This window comes from Thermoascus crustaceus, assembly GCF_041956765.1.
Source record: "Thermoascus crustaceus strain CBS 181.67 unplaced genomic scaffold VTN00scaffold_7, whole genome shotgun sequence".
Classification (NCBI taxonomy): Eukaryota; Fungi; Ascomycota; class Eurotiomycetes; order Eurotiales; family Thermoascaceae; genus Thermoascus; species Thermoascus crustaceus.
In genome coordinates this window covers 1,015,453-1,032,924 of record NW_027192533.1, presented here as the reverse complement: position 1 = coordinate 1,032,924, position 17,472 = coordinate 1,015,453, and the positions used below count along the sequence as shown (strand labels likewise).

Here is a 17,472-nt window from a genome sequence, read left to right as displayed (position 1 = left end):
GCACGGCACAGATCCGCTGGGTACTGCATGGAATAGGTAGCCATAATGGCAATTAGAGATGACTTACGCCCTTATCAATTATCATCTGTACAGTACTTTTATGGATGTTCCATCTGCTGTCTACTTCTCCAGATTCTCTTGCCTTCTCTCGGACTTCGCAGGTGACGCTCGCAGCTAACCGCCGCGTCTCAATATGGAAAATTTAGTGGCTCTGGTACCCCAGTGTTTGGGCGAATTTCGCATAAAAGATGTAGCTTTAGTGCTGCTCATAATAAATTCCTGCCTCTGGCTTGCGTTTGCTGCCTTCAAGAAAATCAAAACTCCAAAATATTCCAGACCATCAACCCCCGACCTCGAAAAGCCAGCTTCACCGGTGAGAACCAAATCAAAGGTTGATAGAAAGCCAGGAGGTATGAATGATTGCGTTGAAACTATATACATTTGCTGACCACGATAATATCAAGAATGGATACCTTCCGACTTCAAGAGACCCCGTGCCTCTCCGTACCCGAACTGGGATGTCCACACCACCAAGCCGATTCCTTATCGACCTTTCAGATATGGCCCGTGAGTCAATTCTGGATCGATAGATTGATAGTAGCTAAAAGTGTCAGGAAATATTTTGTCACAATGGGCTTGAGAAGTATGAAGTGGGACGAGTGGATAGGTATGCCAGTGCCTCCATTACCACCATCTTCGCTACTCGTTCAGATATAGTTCAGATATCTAACTGGACTTTAGAACTTGACAACCACTACCCGCGATACCACGCAGACAAGGCTCGTCGAATCAGGGAGCGTGGCGAGAAGTGTTGCAAGACAGCCCCGGAGGCGATGGACGGTGCAATTGAACTTCTAGAGGAGCTGTGCGTATCGCCTCCCTGGCTGGTTCGTTCGTCCATGCTGACATTCCCCTCATAGCTGCTCATACCTCCCTGAGCGATACCCCTCCATGTTCAAAAAGACTGACGTCGGCATCGACAACCTCTTCACCGGGGAATCTTTCAACATCGTCCAACGCCCCCTGCCAGAAGACCCCATGGCCATGTCCGCCCGCCTCGTCCAAGACGACCTAGCCCTCATGTTCGAGAAGGAAGACGGACAATACTACCTCCTCGCGGGCGCGATCCTCCTCGCCGGCTTCTGGCGCCTCGAGGACAAATTCGGCACGTCCCTCTCGGAGATCCACACCTCCGGCGACGTGCCCCAGTTCAGGGAGAAACTCGAAAAGGGCATGATGAACTTCTTCCGCCGTATCAGGCCCGAGGACCCCGTCCTCCGCAACAACTACTTCCTCCAGGTCGACGACGACCTCGCCTGGTCGCACAGCATCGGCCCCGAGGACTCCCCCGAGGTCAGCTGGAACACGGCCGAGAAGAACCGCGCCATCGAGCACCACTATTTCCGCTCCGAGCGGCAGTCCCTGCGGCGGCTGCCGAAGTCTGGGGCTGTCGTGTTCACCATCCGCACGTACTTTGAGCCCATCACGGGGATCGTGAAGGAGCCGTATGTTCCGGGGAGGTTGGCGTCGGCGATTCGGAGCTGGGGCGAGGACGTGTCGAGGTATAAGGGGAGGGAGAAGTATGAGGAGGTGTTGCTGGAGTATTTGGATAGGAAGCATCAGGAGCAGCTGGATGCGGGGTTGGATCTGGAGAAGGAGGATGAGGTTAGGAGTTATCCGTTCTGAATGAATGAAGACAGACAGACAAGACAGCTCCTTCTGCGGCTGGGGTTGTGGTTATGATATGATGGCTATTTATTGATTTTTCATGTGCATGCATATTATTTCTCGGGAAATCAAAAGAAGTTGGAAATATGTTGTTATTCCTTATCTACGGATCTCACCCAGTGTACTCCTCGAGGGATCCGGTCAGTTACTTTGCTGGCAACCATAATCTACGTTTCCGTGCTTGTGCACTTAAAAATGACCAGAGATCAGCTTCAAGCATGTACGGATCATCATCATCATCAAATACATAATGGTACAGTAGATGTCTCTGTGCATACAGAGCTTATGTTATGTTCAAATAATTCAGACCGCCGCTCACTTTTCCGTCCTAGTTTTCCGTTCCAAAAAGATGCAAAAGCCCGCCGACCCTCTCGCTGAGCCTATGCGCGTCATCGATGCAACTGCGACGCTCCTGATCCGAAACGCCAGAGCCGGGTAAGCCAACCATGCCCTAACCTCACCTATAACCAGCCCGTCCTTCTTTTATAGAGCTGCCAGATACCTAGGTACCTAGGTCCTTACTCACACCGTCGCCCCCTCCTCCGTACTTCCCACGTATACATCCTCCTTCTGCTCCTCCTTCCTTGGCCTCCCCCTCCCTCCTCCTCCTCCTCCTCCCCGCAAATGCCCTCTCCTTCTCCTCGCGCCAGCTACACTCGTCCTTGAACTCGCAGATGCGGCACTTCCACGCGTCCATGACCTCGACGCCGCGCGGGTCGCGCTGCCCGCGCCACCAGGTCATCTGGTCCGAGACGTAGGACGTCAGGACGGCGGGGTCGAAGAGGAAGGATCTGCTTCCTAGGACCACCGGGGAGGGTTCTTCTTCGGTGGTTGGGGCGGAGGAGATGTATTTTGCGGTCAGGAGCGGGGAGAGGACGGTTGGGTAGAGTTCGAGGGTGCGGGGTTGCGTTGGGGAGGGAATGGAGGGGGAGATTAAGGGGGAGGAAGAAGAAGAGGTATGTTCCGGAGGGAGGAAAGTGAGGCGGAGTTGTTCTTTCATGAGGTTCCACAGGCTGGTGAGGTTGTTGTGCGCGAGGAGGATGCTGGTTGAGTTTTGGCTCGCGGACGGAACGTAGTCCGAATCCTTTTCTGATTCCTGCGAGGACAGGACGTCGAAGAATTGGTCGTTCAGGCCTCCGACTTCGAGGACGAAGTCGTCCGTAAAGGACCGTTCCGGGTCCAGGGCATAACGCAACGCGAGCGCTTCGATGGTGACGTCGTCGCTGGTCGTGAGCCGGTTAAGCATGTGGTAGTAGATCTGCAGCTGGAGGAGTGTAGGACGGAAAGACGTGCTCGACACCGTGGGGATGGAGCGGCTGGCTCGCGTCTTGATATCCGTCATGTATATCCTCGGGATATTGTAAGCCTCTCGGATCTTGTTAGTATCAGCGGGAGGCTGTTCCACCGCGGACGCAGCTTCGGACTGCTCGGGCTCAGACCAAGCAAGATCAGAGAGCTTCTTCCCGCCTCGAGATGGAGAGAGTAGGTAGTCCGACAGGGACATCTGATACTCGGGCAACGCAGCCCTGGCCGTTTCAGCATCCGCATAATAAGCCGCAGCAGACGCTTCCAGTTCTGGATCGGGGCACTCGTAGGAGAGCTGGTCAATGACGCCGTTGACGATTTCACCGTCGATCAACCCCCATATCTCCAACTCCCTCGTCATGCCAAACTCCCGCAGCGTGCGGAGCCCCTGTATGACGTTCCATATCCTCAGTGCCCAGGCGTCCTCCTTGGTCGTGATCTCCACGGGTACAGTCGTGTGGACCTCATCCTCGAGAGTCTTGTGCACCGTGCTCCCCAGCTTCATCGCAGCCGTCCTCCTCTTCCTCCCATGTTTCGTCAGTGTGTACCAGTACTGCAGTTCGCACCACGCGGGAGAGACCAGGTCGGTAACAGAAAGCGCCTTGTTGGGCGGTTGTCTGAAGCGTTCAATCGGCGATCGGACATCTTGGGAAGCTGTATTCTGGATAATTCTCGTCCATTGCTGCTCGCGTGCTATATCCCTCTCACGCTCTCTTTCTCTCCCTTCTATCGAATTGGGGTGCTCAACTAGACGCTTGATTGTCAGACCGTCAGCTCTTCCTTCAAAGACCGCATCTAATCATTAAGAACAGGAAAACTGTACCAGTCGCGGTGCGAGGGTCGCCTGCGACCTGACTCGCAGCGCCGGGTATCCAATGCAGTGGCGCGGTCCGATTCTGCTGCGTCCCCGCCCAGGGAGGAATACATTTCTCCCTGCCCAGCTTCTTAGGGGTGCGGGGAGACTTTGGGTGCTCCTCATAGTCCTCGATGTCTCCGACGAGGAGGGTGGGCTGGAGATTTTGTTCCTGCGAGTCAGCGGCGGATTCAACGATAGTCGCGGTGGCGCTCCGCGTCGTAGCGGCGTGCTGTGTGGCGACGTTCGCGAGCAGCTCGTTCAGCAGCTCCTCTTCCTCCGGGGTGAAGTCGGATCCGTAGTCGCTGCTGTCATTGAAGGCCATTCCTGGTCTGTATCTGAGGGGATTGGCAGGGCATGCCTGCTGTAGGGTGAAAATCAGCTATACCATGACCGCGGCGGGCGTTGCAGAGCAGAAAAGCGTTTTTGTCGCGCCCGCCAATCTCCGAGCTGGAAAACAATAGCGTCATCCGCAGCTTATCGGGTCAGGTGAGGAGCTTGCCGTATCAAAACTGCCGATTTACCAATCATTAAAATGCTCTATCACAATACTCTATAAATCTATGAAACGCAATGACTAGTATATACAAATGAAGTGTAAACCAGCGATCTCTAAAACACCCACTCAGCAATCACTAATAACGGAGGAATGAGGTATCACAATGCCAGATGCCATCCAACAAACGATTCTATCCAGGATATCCATACTGTTTCGGTCTATCGAAACCAATTCCCATTATGTCCTCAAAACTGCCTGTGAATGGGATATTTCGCTCCTCGCAGTCAAACCGCTCTGCGCCTGCAGGAGCCCAGCGGCCTCCGCAGCGGCAACTTCTCGTGCTGCCTTCTGGTTCAGCCAGCTCAGATACGTCTGCCAGCCAACTGCAACGGTACCTCCAAATACGCTGCGGAAATGCGGAGGTATGTACATAAAACTGAACGCCGTGACGGCGGGCCACAATTTGACGCTGTTCTTGATGCTGGTCGGGACGGCCTTCTTCAGCCGCTCCCAGGTTTCCTCCAGACTCGCACCGGCTAAGAGGGACTGCATGCTGAAGAAATAGGTGTTAAAGACAGGAGTGAAGCAGGCCTGCTGCACGGAAACTTTGGTAAGTATGGAAAGGAACTTCGAGCCGTAGTTGAAGTTGTGGTGCAGAAACATGAACCTCATTATGGTAATCCATCAGCATGTATTATCTCGTTCAGCGCCATGCAAGACATCTCTACCGCACAAGTCGGGAGAGAGAGGGAGAACTCTCAAGCATAAAGGAGGACCCCATCCGACTTACCACTTATACGACGGGATGCTGGATACGAGTCCCACCGTCAAATGCCTAAGAGTTCTCAAAGGATCATACCCTCCGCGCTTCTCCTCGACCTGTTGCGCATCTTCTCCGCTCTGTCCAGGGACATTGTCTGAGCTCTTTTGCTCAGTGCTGGCTTTCTTTCCGTCGTCAGACGGAAACAATAGCTGCGCGCTCAGGTCTCCGCACAAGTACACGACGAGCGAGCTGCACAGCTGAGTCACGTAGGGCCGTTTGTCCTGCGCGCGACCGTAAAACCTTCCAAACTTTCCAATTGGACTCGACTGGATTATCTGGCGCAGCGATCGGCTTGCTGGGACAGTGACCGGAGGAGTAGCCGCTCCAGCAGAGGATGCGACAGAACCAGTAGTAGTATCAGAGGGGAAAGACTTTGACTGCAGGTGGGATCCCTCCGTAGGCCCATTACTTGCGCGCTCTATAGGCGACTCTTTCTCCGAACGAGGGGTCGAGTTATGTCTTCGTTGCGTCGTTCTATGTACACGACATCTGGATGGAACTGTCGGCCGCTTGATCGAGGCGCAGAGACTGTATCCAACGTTCCCGCTGCCCGCGATCACTCTCATCTCTCCGTCCTCAGGCAAAATTGAACCACTGACCGGTTTATTGCTAGCATATAAGATCCCGCGGGAGAAATGCTATCTCCGACGATCCAGATCTCGCGATAGCAACCACAACGAAGAGTGAAATGAAAACCACAACAACCCGAAAAGATATACAAAAGAAATTTATAATAGCAAAGAAATGAAGGAGTGGAGAGTTTCTGCTGGCAGGAAAAGAAGAGACTTGTGCTGTCCGCGCACACGACCCCGTCGCTGCCGGTCGCGGAACACGCGGCGGCGCTGTCCGGCTTCGGACTTAAGTCGCATGTCCGAAGTCACGTGTGATTGACCAATCATCGTCGACGTTGTATATCCTCTGTCTCCTACCTCTTTAGGTAGGAACGTGCCTGGTCCATTCCTTCCCTCACCTCATGGCCCATGGCATCTCCTACTTAAACCTCCTCTCCCCTCCATTCTATACGCTTACATCCTGCTTAATTACTCCGATTCATCTATTTCTCGTCGAAGTATTACAAGAAGGTGCTTATATCGCACGGTTCTCAGAATCTTCTACACCATTATACGTCTATATGATTCCGCGACTTTGGAGATCCTCAATTTCGTAGTCCGAGAACCCAAGCTCCCTGAAGACCTCAGCTGTGTGCTCTCCCAGCAACGGCGGCCTGGCCCGGATCTCACCCTCCGTGTTGCTGAATTTGACCGATACCGATCAATTTGATCTCCCCACCTTCTAGAGAGTCATGGTCCACATTCTATCATTCTCCCCGCAGTTGCCTGAGGATGCGCAAAGTCTTTTTCGATGGTATTCACCGGGCCATGCGCAAGCCCACTTCCTTCCAGAGCAACTATCCACTCGTCCACTGTCCTCTCTTTGATAACTGCATTGACTATTCCGTCGAGCAGAGTCCTATTCTCAACTCTGAGCTCGTTTGTCCTAAATCTTGGATCATCGAGCAGATCAACCCTGCCAATCCTCTCCGCTAAAACCTTGAACTGTCTGTCGTTGTTCGCCCCAAGGGCCAGATGCGCATGATCTCTGGTCTGGTACGTATTATACGGCACTATGCTTGGATGTGCAGAGCCAAATCTCTGCCCTTCCAGGCCGAGATTGAACCAGTTGACCCCGACGTTGATGAGAAGTGAGATCTGTGTCTCGAACGACGACGCGTCAAGCTTCTGGCCCCTGCCCGTCCTGCGCCGTGCTTCAAGAGCCGCGGGGGTGGCCCCGTGCATGTATAGTCCCGTGTACATGTCGACCATACCGAGGCCTGGCCGGACTGGTGGGCCGTCACGTTTGCCTGTGATGTGCATCAGGCCTCCTTCCGCTGCGGCGATGGCATCGTAGCCTGCGCGGTTCGAGTAGGGCCCTCGAGAGCCGTAGCCTGTGGTTGCATTGATATATGAGACGAATAGGAAGGGGTGAAAAGATTCTCTGAGTGCTGAACCATGGCTTACCAGATATGGAAGCGTAAATGAGAGATGGATTGACCTGCGACAGGGGTATCATATCCGATGCCCAACTCGTCTGCCTTGCCCGGCATAAAATTCTCCACTCTGCGTCTTATGAGCAGCTGACTCTGATAGACCTAGACAGCTTCTAGCGAGAGAGAAGACATACAGAACATCTGAATCTTTCGCAAGTCGATACAGAATATCGAGTGCCTCTTTCCGCTTCAGATCCAACGTTGCAGAACGTCTGTTCCGGTTCACGCTGGCGAAGTAAAAGGACATTGGCCCGTCTTCCTTCCTCCATTTCACGTTCTCGCCTTTTACTCTCCAGTAACGGGCGTCGTCCTGGTAGTGGAGACAGACTGTTCAGTAACAATTATGCAGGTCCGCATTGAATGTGGCCATTCAATACGGCGAAACTATGCACATACCCCTGTTTTGGGGTGCTCTGTCTTTATGACATCGGCCCCGTTGTCTGCGAGGATTTGAGTGCAGAAAGGACCCTGTCCGGTCCCGCATGAGCAAAATCCGTATCAAGAATGATATCAAAGACGACAGACTGCCGAAACTCGCGAGAGGTCCAGAATCTTAAGACCTTCGAGAGATCCCTGTGCGCCAGCGGGACCAGATGCTGCGTTCGTCTTCCGATGAATTAAGCAGCGTGTGACTTTGAGTGTCTTTCTGTTTGAGAAGGATCGAGAAGCCAGGCGAAGCCGTTGAAGAGCTGATGTTGACAGCATCCCAGGTCCTCTGTTTGATCAGTATTCGAAAATACTAGTCTCTAACAGAAATTTGCGAAAATTAAAGGCAATATCTAATTTTAAACTCAAGCGATCTCTTCTGTGTATTGATGTAGCTTCCCAACATAGCTCGTGCGGGGAAGCTACATCAATACACAGAAGTGAGGCTTGTTGTGACCATGAGCAACCCTTAATATGAACACCACGGCGACATCTTATGTACCGAGATATGCTGAGAGTTATTTCTCTTAGTCTATCCCATCTAAGCATCTCGAAATGTTTTCAAGGACTGCTCAGGTAAAGATCCCTCCAATCGATTTCCACGCCCAGTAGATCTGATATCTGACCCCACATACATACATAGCTCCTCAGGATCAGTCTTGTGAGACGAAAAATTTCCAAAACCAGAAACGCTCCCAACTTCGCTATCCCGTCTCAATCGTAAAGCCATACAACGCAGACCCATCCACGCACGAGCACGAGAATACCTCCCCCAAAACCTCCCCGACCTATCCCCCTCGCAATGCCGCGTCCGGTACACCATATCCCAGATACGCGCCGGTTTCCCCGAAGACACCTACTGGCTGAAGGTCGACGAAGAGAAGCGCTTCCCATCCGAATTCTTCTCCGCCATTACCCGTGATAGCTGGCTGGGCATCTGCATGCCCCGCGAATATGGCGGTCGCGAGCTAGGCTTACAAGAGGCCGTGACGATGATGTCGACCATCGCGGAATCCGGGGCGGGCGGGACGGGTGCGTCGTCCATCCACATGAACATCTTCGGGCTCGCGCCCGTCGTCAAGTACGGCGCGGAGGAGCAGAAGGGACGGTTCCTCTCGCCGCTGATACAGGGGGAAGAGAGAGCGTGTTTTGTCGTCACAGAGCCGAATACAGGTACAATCAAGAGCTGTCCGTGATGGCGATACGTACGTGCTAAGCGGCAGCAAGATCTGGACCTCGACGGCACAAGTCGCGGAGAAGATCCTCATCCTCGTCCGAACAACCCCTGTAGACCAGGCCCGGAAACCTACCCACGGCCTCTCCCTCTTCTACACCGACCTGGACAGGGCCCAAGCCCAAGTGATGGAAATCCCCAAAATGGACCGTGCCGCCGTGGATTCAAACTCCTTATTCTTCGAGGACTGGCGCGTTTCCACGACCGACCTGATCGGTTCCGAAGGCGACGGGTTCAAGCAGATCCTATACGGGATGAACGCGGAGCGGATCCTAATCGCGGGGGAGGCGGTCGGACTGGGTTTCGCCGCTCTACGGCGGACAGCAAACTACGCCGCGGAGTCGAAGCACGATATCGGTCGGAACAAAGGGATCAGCACCCGCTAGCGGATATCTGGGTCAGGCTCGAGGCCTCCAGACTCCTGGTGAACCAGGCGGCGGGGATGTACGATGAGGGGGGCATCGATGCCGTGACGATAGGCGCCTACGCCAATGCAGCCAAGTACCTGGCCGGGGAGACGGCGTTCGCGGCGTGCGAGACGGCGATGATGGTCCATGGAGAGATTGGATACGCGAGAGTACCATGTTGAGAGGTATTTAAGGGAGGTGCTGATTCCGCAGCTGGCCCCCGTCAGTCGGGAGTTGTGTTTGAGTTATGTCGAGGAGAGGGTGCTGGGGTTGCCGAAGTTGTATTAACAGGTACAGGCAGTACTTAAACTGAACAGTTGTAAAGCGTTTCGGTTTCCTGGTGTGACTTAGTGTTGGCATAGTGTACCTAGGTAGATATCCAGGTAAGTGAGTGGATATTACAGAACAAGAGCGATTTCATAATCGTATTATCACATTATTATTTATCACATCTATCTAGGATAGGTATCTAGATACTCTTATGCATGTATGTATGTATTGCATAATGCTCGATCACCTCGACTCGACAAAAACACATGGTATCTGAATACCCCATCAAAACAGAAACACATTACTTGCATACACACATAGTAAGCCAGACACTCGTGACGGCATGAATATGAACAATAAAAAATAAATCAACCAGGTATTTTAATGAACCCCGGAAACACACAACAATGCAAATGCAATGCAATGCAATGCAAAAAACATTCTCTTCTGGGTATAGAGATGAAAATGAGAGCAGGAACTTTTTTCTTTCTTCAACAGGTGCAGGAGCGGAAATGGAATAGGCGCTAATGCAAAAAGTCGTCGAATATTATTATCGAGGGTATGGGTATGAGGTATAGGAGGTATATCAGGGCGTGGTGTGGTTATTTTTTTTTTCGATTTTATTTCAGACTGAAATCCGACTGCCGGGTATTCACCCGATCGATATCGTACGGATTGCCCTCGTACTCGCTCTTCTGGCGATGCAGCGATCCGCCCGTCCTGGTCGACGTCATCGAGTACGCCCGGCTGCGGGTGCGGCGCGCATCGGGGAGTCCCTCGGCATCCGACGAGTCGCTCTCTTCTTTTTCAGCTTCGGGGTACGGCGCGGGGGCTTCGGTCCGGTCGAACGACGACGCCGCCGCCGCCGCCGCTGCTTCCTCTTCCTCCTTCATCTCCTCCTCGGCATCGGACTCCTGCACGTTCTGCTGCTGCAGTTTGCGCATGAAGGCGTCGGACTGGGCGGCGAATTTGCATCTTGTGCGGATCGCGGGGCCGTATTTGTAGAAGAGGAACGGGAAGGGCACGCAGGCGACGGCCAAAAAGGCCGGGATGGACGAGGCCCAGTGGATTCCCAGGTCGTTGTACATGTACGTGGTGAACAAGGGGAACGCGGCACCGAAGCAGGACCGCAGGACGGAGTTGGCGGCCAGCACGGACGCCGCGAAGATGGTGTACGAGTCGATCAGGTAGTTCATGATGCTGAGGAAGACGAGGACCATGCCGAAGCCGAAGGGGACGCCGGCCGCGATGCTCGCCAGCCAGTGAATGGACGAGTAGTTGGTCCATGCGAACCAGAACAGGCCGACGGGGATGGCGATCGATGCGATCAGGCATGGTGGGAGACGGGCCTCCGGAGGGGCGAAGCCGCCGTGCTTCGCTTGGGTGCGGATGTAGCGCTTGTTGTCTGGGATGGTGTATGCGATGGCGACGAGCATGCCGACCATGATGCCCAGGAAGGAGAGACCACCCACGCCCTGGTTCCATCCGCGGTGCTGCTGGTAGACGATGGGGAAGGCGGCGAAGAGCATGTAGAGCGTTCCGTAGATGATGGCCATGTAGATGGAGAGGAGGAGGACGATGGGTTCCTTGAAGAGGAGGATCCAGGGCCGCGAGAGGGACGTCTTGAACGCCTCCTTCAGGGACACTTTGCCCTGGTCGATGTCGAGCTTGCTCCGGTACACTTTGCCCGTGATCTTGGACAGTCTCTCCGCGCGGCGCCGGAGGAGCACGGGGGCGTACGTCTCCGGGATGGCCAGGGCGCCCAGGATCCAGACCGCGCCGGAGAAGATGCCCAGGAAGCCCTCCACCCATCTCCAGCCCGCGTTCATGCCGAGGAACCCACCGATGACGGGGCCCAGGACGGGGCCCAGGAAAGGAGCAGCTGCAAACACGCTCATGGCGATACCTCTCTGCGAGGCGGGGAACATGTCCGCGATGACACCGCCCGCGTTGGTCAGCGGGGACGAACCGAAGGAGCCCGCGAAGAAACGCAGGATGATGAGCGTCTGGATGTTCTGGGAGCCCGCGCTGCCGGCGTTGAACGCGGTGAGGGCGCAGTACGTGCCGACGAAGAGCAATTGGCGTCCGAAGAGCTCACTCAACGGCGCCCACAGCAGAGGGCCGATGGCGAAACCCAGGACGAAGAGGGAGACACCCAGCGTCGCGACCTCCTGGCCCATGTGGAACTCGGCCATGATCTCGCGGATACCGCCCGTGTAGGCGGACGAGACGAGCGCGACGGCCAGCGTGGCGAAGGCGACCAGCATGGTGATGCCCCATTTTTTGAAGGTGCCGAAGAGCATGGGGTTGCGGGGGTCGTTGGGGATCCACTGGACGACATAGGGGTCCTCGTCCGTGCCGGAGCCCGCGTATGGGTAGTCGATGATCTCCTGGGTGACCACGCCCTGGTCCACGACGAGACGCCAGTAGGGGATCTTCTTCGGCTTGGGGGGTTCGATCTTGTCGACCTCATGGTCCGCGTTGCGGTCCGCCATGGCGGCGCTGAGAGTATATCCGTGTGTGCTATACCTCTATTCGTTATACTCGTGGGGGATTGGGGGACGTAAACAAATTGAAACGAGCGGAGAGAGATCAGAACCCACGACCCAGATTGGAAGGAAAAGGGGCAGAAGGAAACAAACGGCCTCTGAAAAGCGCATCCCGAAAAGGAAGACGCAGATGTGCAGTACTTATATAGGCCTGAGGTCACGGCGCCGTCAGCAGATCCACCGTGCTGGACCCGCGCCGGCGTTAAAAAAAAAGCCAGAACAAGAAAGGCGCTGGCTAAGCTCTTTTGCCCAGCACTACTGCTTTCTATGCTCCGCACAATTCTATGCACAGGTGGAGACGGAGATACCGGTCGAGATCGTGTGCGTCACCGCGCGCGCTCCCCGGCCCGAGACCACGAGTTATGCATCACGTGAGCGCCGTTCTGCAGCGCGGGGCCGCGTGCATAACGGCCTCGCGTGGCTGCTGACTAAGGAATCCGGGGTCTTGTGCGCGACATAAGCTTCTGCACGCGGCGCGGTCCCTGGCAGGCCGCCCAACCTGGCGATCGGTGTCCCGCCTGCCGAGGCCCGACCGGCCGACTCGCACCGTCCTGGGTACGGCGCAGGCTGAGATGCGACGCTTACCAATTCCAACGCTGAGAGTGAAAAATCTTCAGATAGTATCCCGTATTCCGTAGTATGGTATGCTGGACTCCATGGATCTGATGAGACGGATCTGTCAGATGCAACCCACCTTCTCGAAGAAACGGAGTCACCATTTCTCCGTCCGTCGCCACCCGTCGAGCTACTACAGAGAACCAGGTGGGACTGCCCACGGGTGTCGCCGAGATGCTGCACTCGACCTGTCAAGCCCCAACGCATGGCTTTTTTCTTTTCGTCCGCATACCATTGTACGATGTCGGATTACTGCGCGTTGCACTGTCATCAGCACACAAGATTCTTGGGTCTACTAATCATTATATATTCATTATTATCGATCAATATACATGACAGTAGCACTGCGTCGTAGCCAGTAAATAGACCCATTTGCGTGACGGTCCGCGGTCGTAGCGTTGCAGCCTGCAGGTACCTAGCTTAGGTTATCTTGGATGAAGTTGAAAACCTGTCCGTGCCCCGGCACTTATCGGTCGGCCTCACCGCTTCCCGACAAGAACGCCCGGATCCGTCTACCCGGTTGGGCAGTCAAATCATCTACCCAGTGGGGGTTGCGAGTGTATTCTAGTCACTTCTCTGATAAAAAAAAAGGATATATAAAAATATCTACATACCAACGAACTGTAGTCCCGTGCACTCCTCTCAAATCACATCGACGGTTCTTGGCATGAACTCTCCAGTCTTGTTCTGTGACTGACTAGCGGATGAAGCCGGAAGTGGGGTCCAGATACATATATATATATATATATATTTTAAAAAAAAGTGAAAAGCAGGCCCCGCTTCAACTATCGACGACTAGTTAGACGTAGCTAAAAGCTACCCACTCACCATCAACTTCGATCTCATGAGTCGGGTCATGCAAGGGATGAAACATACATTGGGTATCTGGACTCGAAATACAAATATAGAATGGGTAGAAGACTCTGTTGTGTGCAGAATACAGGCCTGATACCACACATTCGGTCTGATGGAGGTGGCACACATCCAGTGCACATACAACTGAAATCATAATCATGCCGGGATCCAAGTAAGTTGTCTATACACATATATATACATAACAATCCTCTTCTAATCATTCCACCGGCCGACTAATGCTGTCCGTAATTTCATAGCACTATAGGTTGGCAGACGTGCCCAAAGCCAAGCCGTCGAAGGTCTGTCTGAAAACGGAGGACAGGACGGGACTTAGTACCTATCGACCCGGAGAAAGCCTAGGAAAATATATATACATATATATATATATATCGCCACGCAACCAGACCTCACCTGCACTGCGTAACGTGTCCCTTCGAGTACTAGTTAGTAGATGTTGCGAGGCACCACAAACTCAGGAAAGTAGGTAGGAACTTGGGAATTTAATCCATGATAAAGAATGACACAGGGTTCTTACTCAAGAACACCTCAAGATTTACTAACCGCGTAGAAAGAAAAGCCAACTTAGGTTAGGTAGCCAACTACCTACCTTGTCTACCAAATCATCTACGAGCCGTTCTAGATACCCCCTACCTAGCCATTCAGTAGGCATCGACTTAAAACCTGTTAGTTGAGCGCGCAGTTGTGTACGTTGGCCTACTTGGATACCTAGCCAGTAGGCTAGCCTAGCCCAACGCTGCGCATGTCTCAGACATATTACTTGGAATGGAGGACAGTTCATCTTCCAATCTTGTTTCATTTTTTTTTTTTTTTTTTTTTCTGATGTCTTATGATATAGACTGGATCATGATGGAGAGAATGACTTCCACTACTGTACCTTAGTACCTACCTTACGCGCTGCCGTTACTTCCAGGTGTAAAGCGACAGGACCCGACCGTTCCTGATAACATGGGTCAGATTAGAGAGATTTGTCCATAGATTCCATCCCATCTTCTTAGCTATCTATCCTGGTCTAAACTCGATACCAATCTTCATAGCCTTCATCCATTAATAGCCCGCATGAGCAAACAGCAGCGTATGCTGTATGACTCGTCTCGCTCCGTCAAAGATCCCAGTGCGGCCGGCCGGCCGGTCGGTCGGTCACTGCAGGTCGGGAGCGGAGACATGGATCGTTACCTGTTTTGCCCTGACGGTCTATTATGAAATCTAATAGCTATCTACTGCGTAATCTACTGCAGAGACTGGAAAATTGCATGGAAGAGTGATAAAATTATCATTATTATGATGCCATACTCGTATAACGAAGGGAGGGGAGGGGCACTGGACAGGGAGACTACAGCACGCGTAAGACCAGCATCACCAGTTCCGTGCGACTGGGATGTCGGTTACGCGTCTACGCAATGTACAAAAGGAATACTAGGTAGATATGCTGCCTACGAAACACCAAGACTAGTATGAAGATTAAATATTAGAACTGGGTTGAATTCTCAAGACGTAGAAACTCGCATTTCGGCGTCTATGTCATGAGGACCGGTGATGAGACACCGTTCGAAGAGCTTCCGCTAATGTACATGCTTGTTTGTGGGATACGCCCATGACCAAACCACCCAGCCGTTTCTTCGACCTTAGTACTATTCAGTAGCTCAAGAGAAAATAGACAACCCAGTGATGATAATAACCCGTTTGAAAACAAAAGCACAGGAACCCGTCATTTCTCGCCAGTAGTCATGATAAGGAAAAAAAAATGAAAACCCCGAATCGCCAACCCAGAATATCAAGAGCCCAACCAAAGCGTAGTTAAAGACTCATGATGAGAAAGGGAATCTAAGAACGCTCGCCACGGAGACGGCGGGCAAGCTGGATGTCCTTGGACTGGATGGTGACACGCTTGGCGTGGATGGCGCACAGGTTGGTATCCTCGAAGAGGGAGACGAGGTAGGCCTCGACGGACTCCTGGAGAGCACCGATGGCGGAGGACTGGAAGCGCAGGTCCGACTTGAAGTCCTGGGCGATTTCACGGACCAGACGCTGGAAGGGGAGCTTGCGGATCAGAAGCTCGGTGGACTTCTGGTAGCGACGGATTTCACGCAGAGCGACGGTACCGGGCTTGTAGCGGTGAGGCTTCTTGACACCTCCGGTGGAGGGAGCGGCCTTGCGGGCAGCCTTGGAAGCGAGCTGCTTACGGGGGGCCTTGCCACCAGTGGACTTGCCTGTTGTGTGATGTTAGTGATGATGTTCGAAGACGCGAGGCGTCACCGGTCGCAGGCGGTGATGTGACGCGACCGGGCAGCGACAGTGAGGTCGACGGTGAGGTGGCACTTACGGGCTGTCTGCTTGGTTCTAGCCATTGTAGAAGTATTTATTTGATGGATTTAGGTTGTTTTGGTGATGGAAGAGTGATGGTTTTGATGAAAGTCGATGGAGATCGTCGATGAGTGGATGGAGTGAGTGAGTTGTAGGAAGGATGGAGGAGGTGGGTGGGGGGAGGTATTTGTAGGTGCGGGCGCGGGCGGGTGATCTGGGAGCGCTGCCTGCCAGTTGGGTGGTCTTAGCGCGGCTGCTTTTTGATCAGAAAAGCGGCCGGAAAGCAGTGCGCCATAAGCCGTGATTTTGGCACGCAAGTTTGGCTGGGGAAAATCAAAGGGTCGCGGGCACGATGCCTCAGGCGCCCTTGCTCCCGAGCGCTAAGCGAGACAGCTTCCGCCAGCCAATAGGAGCGCAGGATCACAGATCTAGAATACCTCCCAACCCCCTCGTGATCCCAACCACGACACAGTTATGCGGCTGAATCAAAGGGATCAGAATAATGCACGTAGTTAGTAAATTGACTTCTATGTATTCTCTGATCTTGATCTGTGTTGTGATAGGCCTTCCAGCCAGGATCATGCTGTCCAGCGGAATCGCGAGCTTCTCGGCGCAGGTTCCGGGAGATCAGACCAGCGGTTGGGCGCGCGCACCCTGATTGGCCAGCCGCCCTTCTAGCGCGTGATTCCAGCGACTCCCCGCGCTCTGCCCTTCGCTATACAAATATCTCCCGCCCCAGCTACCAGACCGTCCTCTTCCTCTCTCCATCTCACTTCCAACGCTTCTCTGCTTCCACAAGTCTCCAACTTGAAGATCTCCGCGTTTCTACCAACCTTAAAAACTTAATCTTCTAACCCGCTTATCAAAATGACTGGACGTAAGTGGCTTCTATTCTTGGACGCGTCTTATAGATGCGATCGATCGTCTACTGTCGACACTCAGTTACTGACGCGTCTCGAATACAGGCGGCAAGGGTGGCAAGGGTCTCGGCAAGGGTGGTGCTAAGCGTCACCGTAAGATCTTGCGTGACAACATCCAGGGTATCACCAAGCCCGCTATTCGTCGTCTTGCCCGCCGTGGTGGTGTCAAGCGTATCTCCGCCATGATCTACGAGGAGACTCGTGGTGTCCTGAAGACCTTCCTTGAGGGTGTCATCCGTGACGCTGTCACCTACACTGAGCACGCCAAGCGCAAGACTGTCACTTCTCTCGATGTCGTCTACGCCCTCAAGCGGCAAGGACGTAAGTCTTATCCTTCCATCTTTCGTCATCTTGACGCGTCTAACATGTTCCTCAGGCACTCTGTACGGTTTCGGTGGTTAAACGTTTTTTTCTGCTTCCTTTCGAAATAGCCATCCTGCGCGGTCGACGCGTCTGTTGTCTCCCCGCAGCAGGAACGCGACGGTTTGCTTTTTCGGGTTGGTTTACGGTATGACTGGGACGTTGGGGTGTTCTCTGAATAGTTTTATTACAATATCATGGGTCTGGGTCTTTGTTTTCTGCCGCATTTCTTTTATCGACACTATCCACTTGTCGGTTG

General features: G+C 53.4%; 8 protein-coding genes across 8 annotated transcripts; 3 read left to right on the top strand and 5 right to left on the bottom strand.

Moving 5' to 3' along the window:
• Nucleotides 1-630: 630 nt before the first annotated feature.
• On the top strand, nucleotides 631-1,686 carry VTN00DRAFT_9370 (uncharacterized protein; the record flags this gene model as incomplete). The annotated part of the gene is made up of 3 exons (XM_069436323.1): nucleotides 631-667; nucleotides 742-865; nucleotides 921-1,686. The coding sequence occupies 3 exons, from the start codon at nucleotides 631-633 to the stop codon at nucleotides 1,684-1,686; spliced, it is 927 nt and encodes a 308-aa protein (XP_069284955.1).
• Nucleotides 1,687-2,230: 544 nt separating this feature from the next.
• On the bottom strand, nucleotides 2,231-4,211 carry VTN00DRAFT_9369 (uncharacterized protein; the record flags this gene model as incomplete). The annotated part of the gene is made up of 3 exons (XM_069436321.1): nucleotides 2,231-3,726; nucleotides 3,782-3,787; nucleotides 3,857-4,211. 3 exons carry the CDS (start codon nucleotides 4,209-4,211, stop codon nucleotides 2,231-2,233), a joined length of 1,857 nt encoding a protein of 618 aa, XP_069284954.1.
• Nucleotides 4,212-4,622: 411 nt separating this feature from the next.
• Nucleotides 4,623-5,774, bottom strand: VTN00DRAFT_9368 (uncharacterized protein; the record flags this gene model as incomplete). Its single annotated transcript, XM_069436320.1, has 2 exons — nucleotides 4,623-5,052; nucleotides 5,176-5,774. The coding sequence occupies 2 exons, from the start codon at nucleotides 5,772-5,774 to the stop codon at nucleotides 4,623-4,625; spliced, it is 1,029 nt and encodes a 342-aa protein (XP_069284953.1).
• A 735-nt stretch (nucleotides 5,775-6,509) lies between these two features.
• VTN00DRAFT_9367 (uncharacterized protein) lies at nucleotides 6,510-7,502 on the bottom strand (the record flags this gene model as incomplete). Its single annotated transcript, XM_069436319.1, has 3 exons — nucleotides 6,510-7,153; nucleotides 7,261-7,325; nucleotides 7,390-7,502. 3 exons carry the CDS (start codon nucleotides 7,500-7,502, stop codon nucleotides 6,510-6,512), a joined length of 822 nt encoding a protein of 273 aa, XP_069284952.1.
• A 734-nt stretch (nucleotides 7,503-8,236) lies between these two features.
• Nucleotides 8,237-9,301, top strand: VTN00DRAFT_9366 (uncharacterized protein; the record flags this gene model as incomplete). The annotated part of the gene is made up of 3 exons (XM_069436318.1): nucleotides 8,237-8,289; nucleotides 8,421-8,762; nucleotides 8,812-9,301. 3 exons carry the CDS (start codon nucleotides 8,237-8,239, stop codon nucleotides 9,299-9,301), a joined length of 885 nt encoding a protein of 294 aa, XP_069284951.1.
• A 911-nt stretch (nucleotides 9,302-10,212) lies between these two features.
• On the bottom strand, nucleotides 10,213-12,087 carry VTN00DRAFT_9365 (uncharacterized protein; the record flags this gene model as incomplete). The annotated part of the gene is made up of 1 exon (XM_069436317.1): nucleotides 10,213-12,087. One exon carries the CDS (start codon nucleotides 12,085-12,087, stop codon nucleotides 10,213-10,215), a length of 1,875 nt encoding a protein of 624 aa, XP_069284950.1.
• Nucleotides 12,088-15,453: 3,366 nt separating this feature from the next.
• VTN00DRAFT_9364 (uncharacterized protein) lies at nucleotides 15,454-15,977 on the bottom strand (the record flags this gene model as incomplete). The annotated part of the gene is made up of 2 exons (XM_069436316.1): nucleotides 15,454-15,839; nucleotides 15,953-15,977. The coding sequence occupies 2 exons, from the start codon at nucleotides 15,975-15,977 to the stop codon at nucleotides 15,454-15,456; spliced, it is 411 nt and encodes a 136-aa protein (XP_069284949.1).
• Nucleotides 15,978-16,800: 823 nt separating this feature from the next.
• On the top strand, nucleotides 16,801-17,255 carry VTN00DRAFT_9363 (uncharacterized protein; the record flags this gene model as incomplete). Its single annotated transcript, XM_069436315.1, has 3 exons — nucleotides 16,801-16,810; nucleotides 16,899-17,174; nucleotides 17,230-17,255. The coding sequence occupies 3 exons, from the start codon at nucleotides 16,801-16,803 to the stop codon at nucleotides 17,253-17,255; spliced, it is 312 nt and encodes a 103-aa protein (XP_069284948.1).
• Between the last annotated feature and the right edge of the window lie 217 nt (nucleotides 17,256-17,472).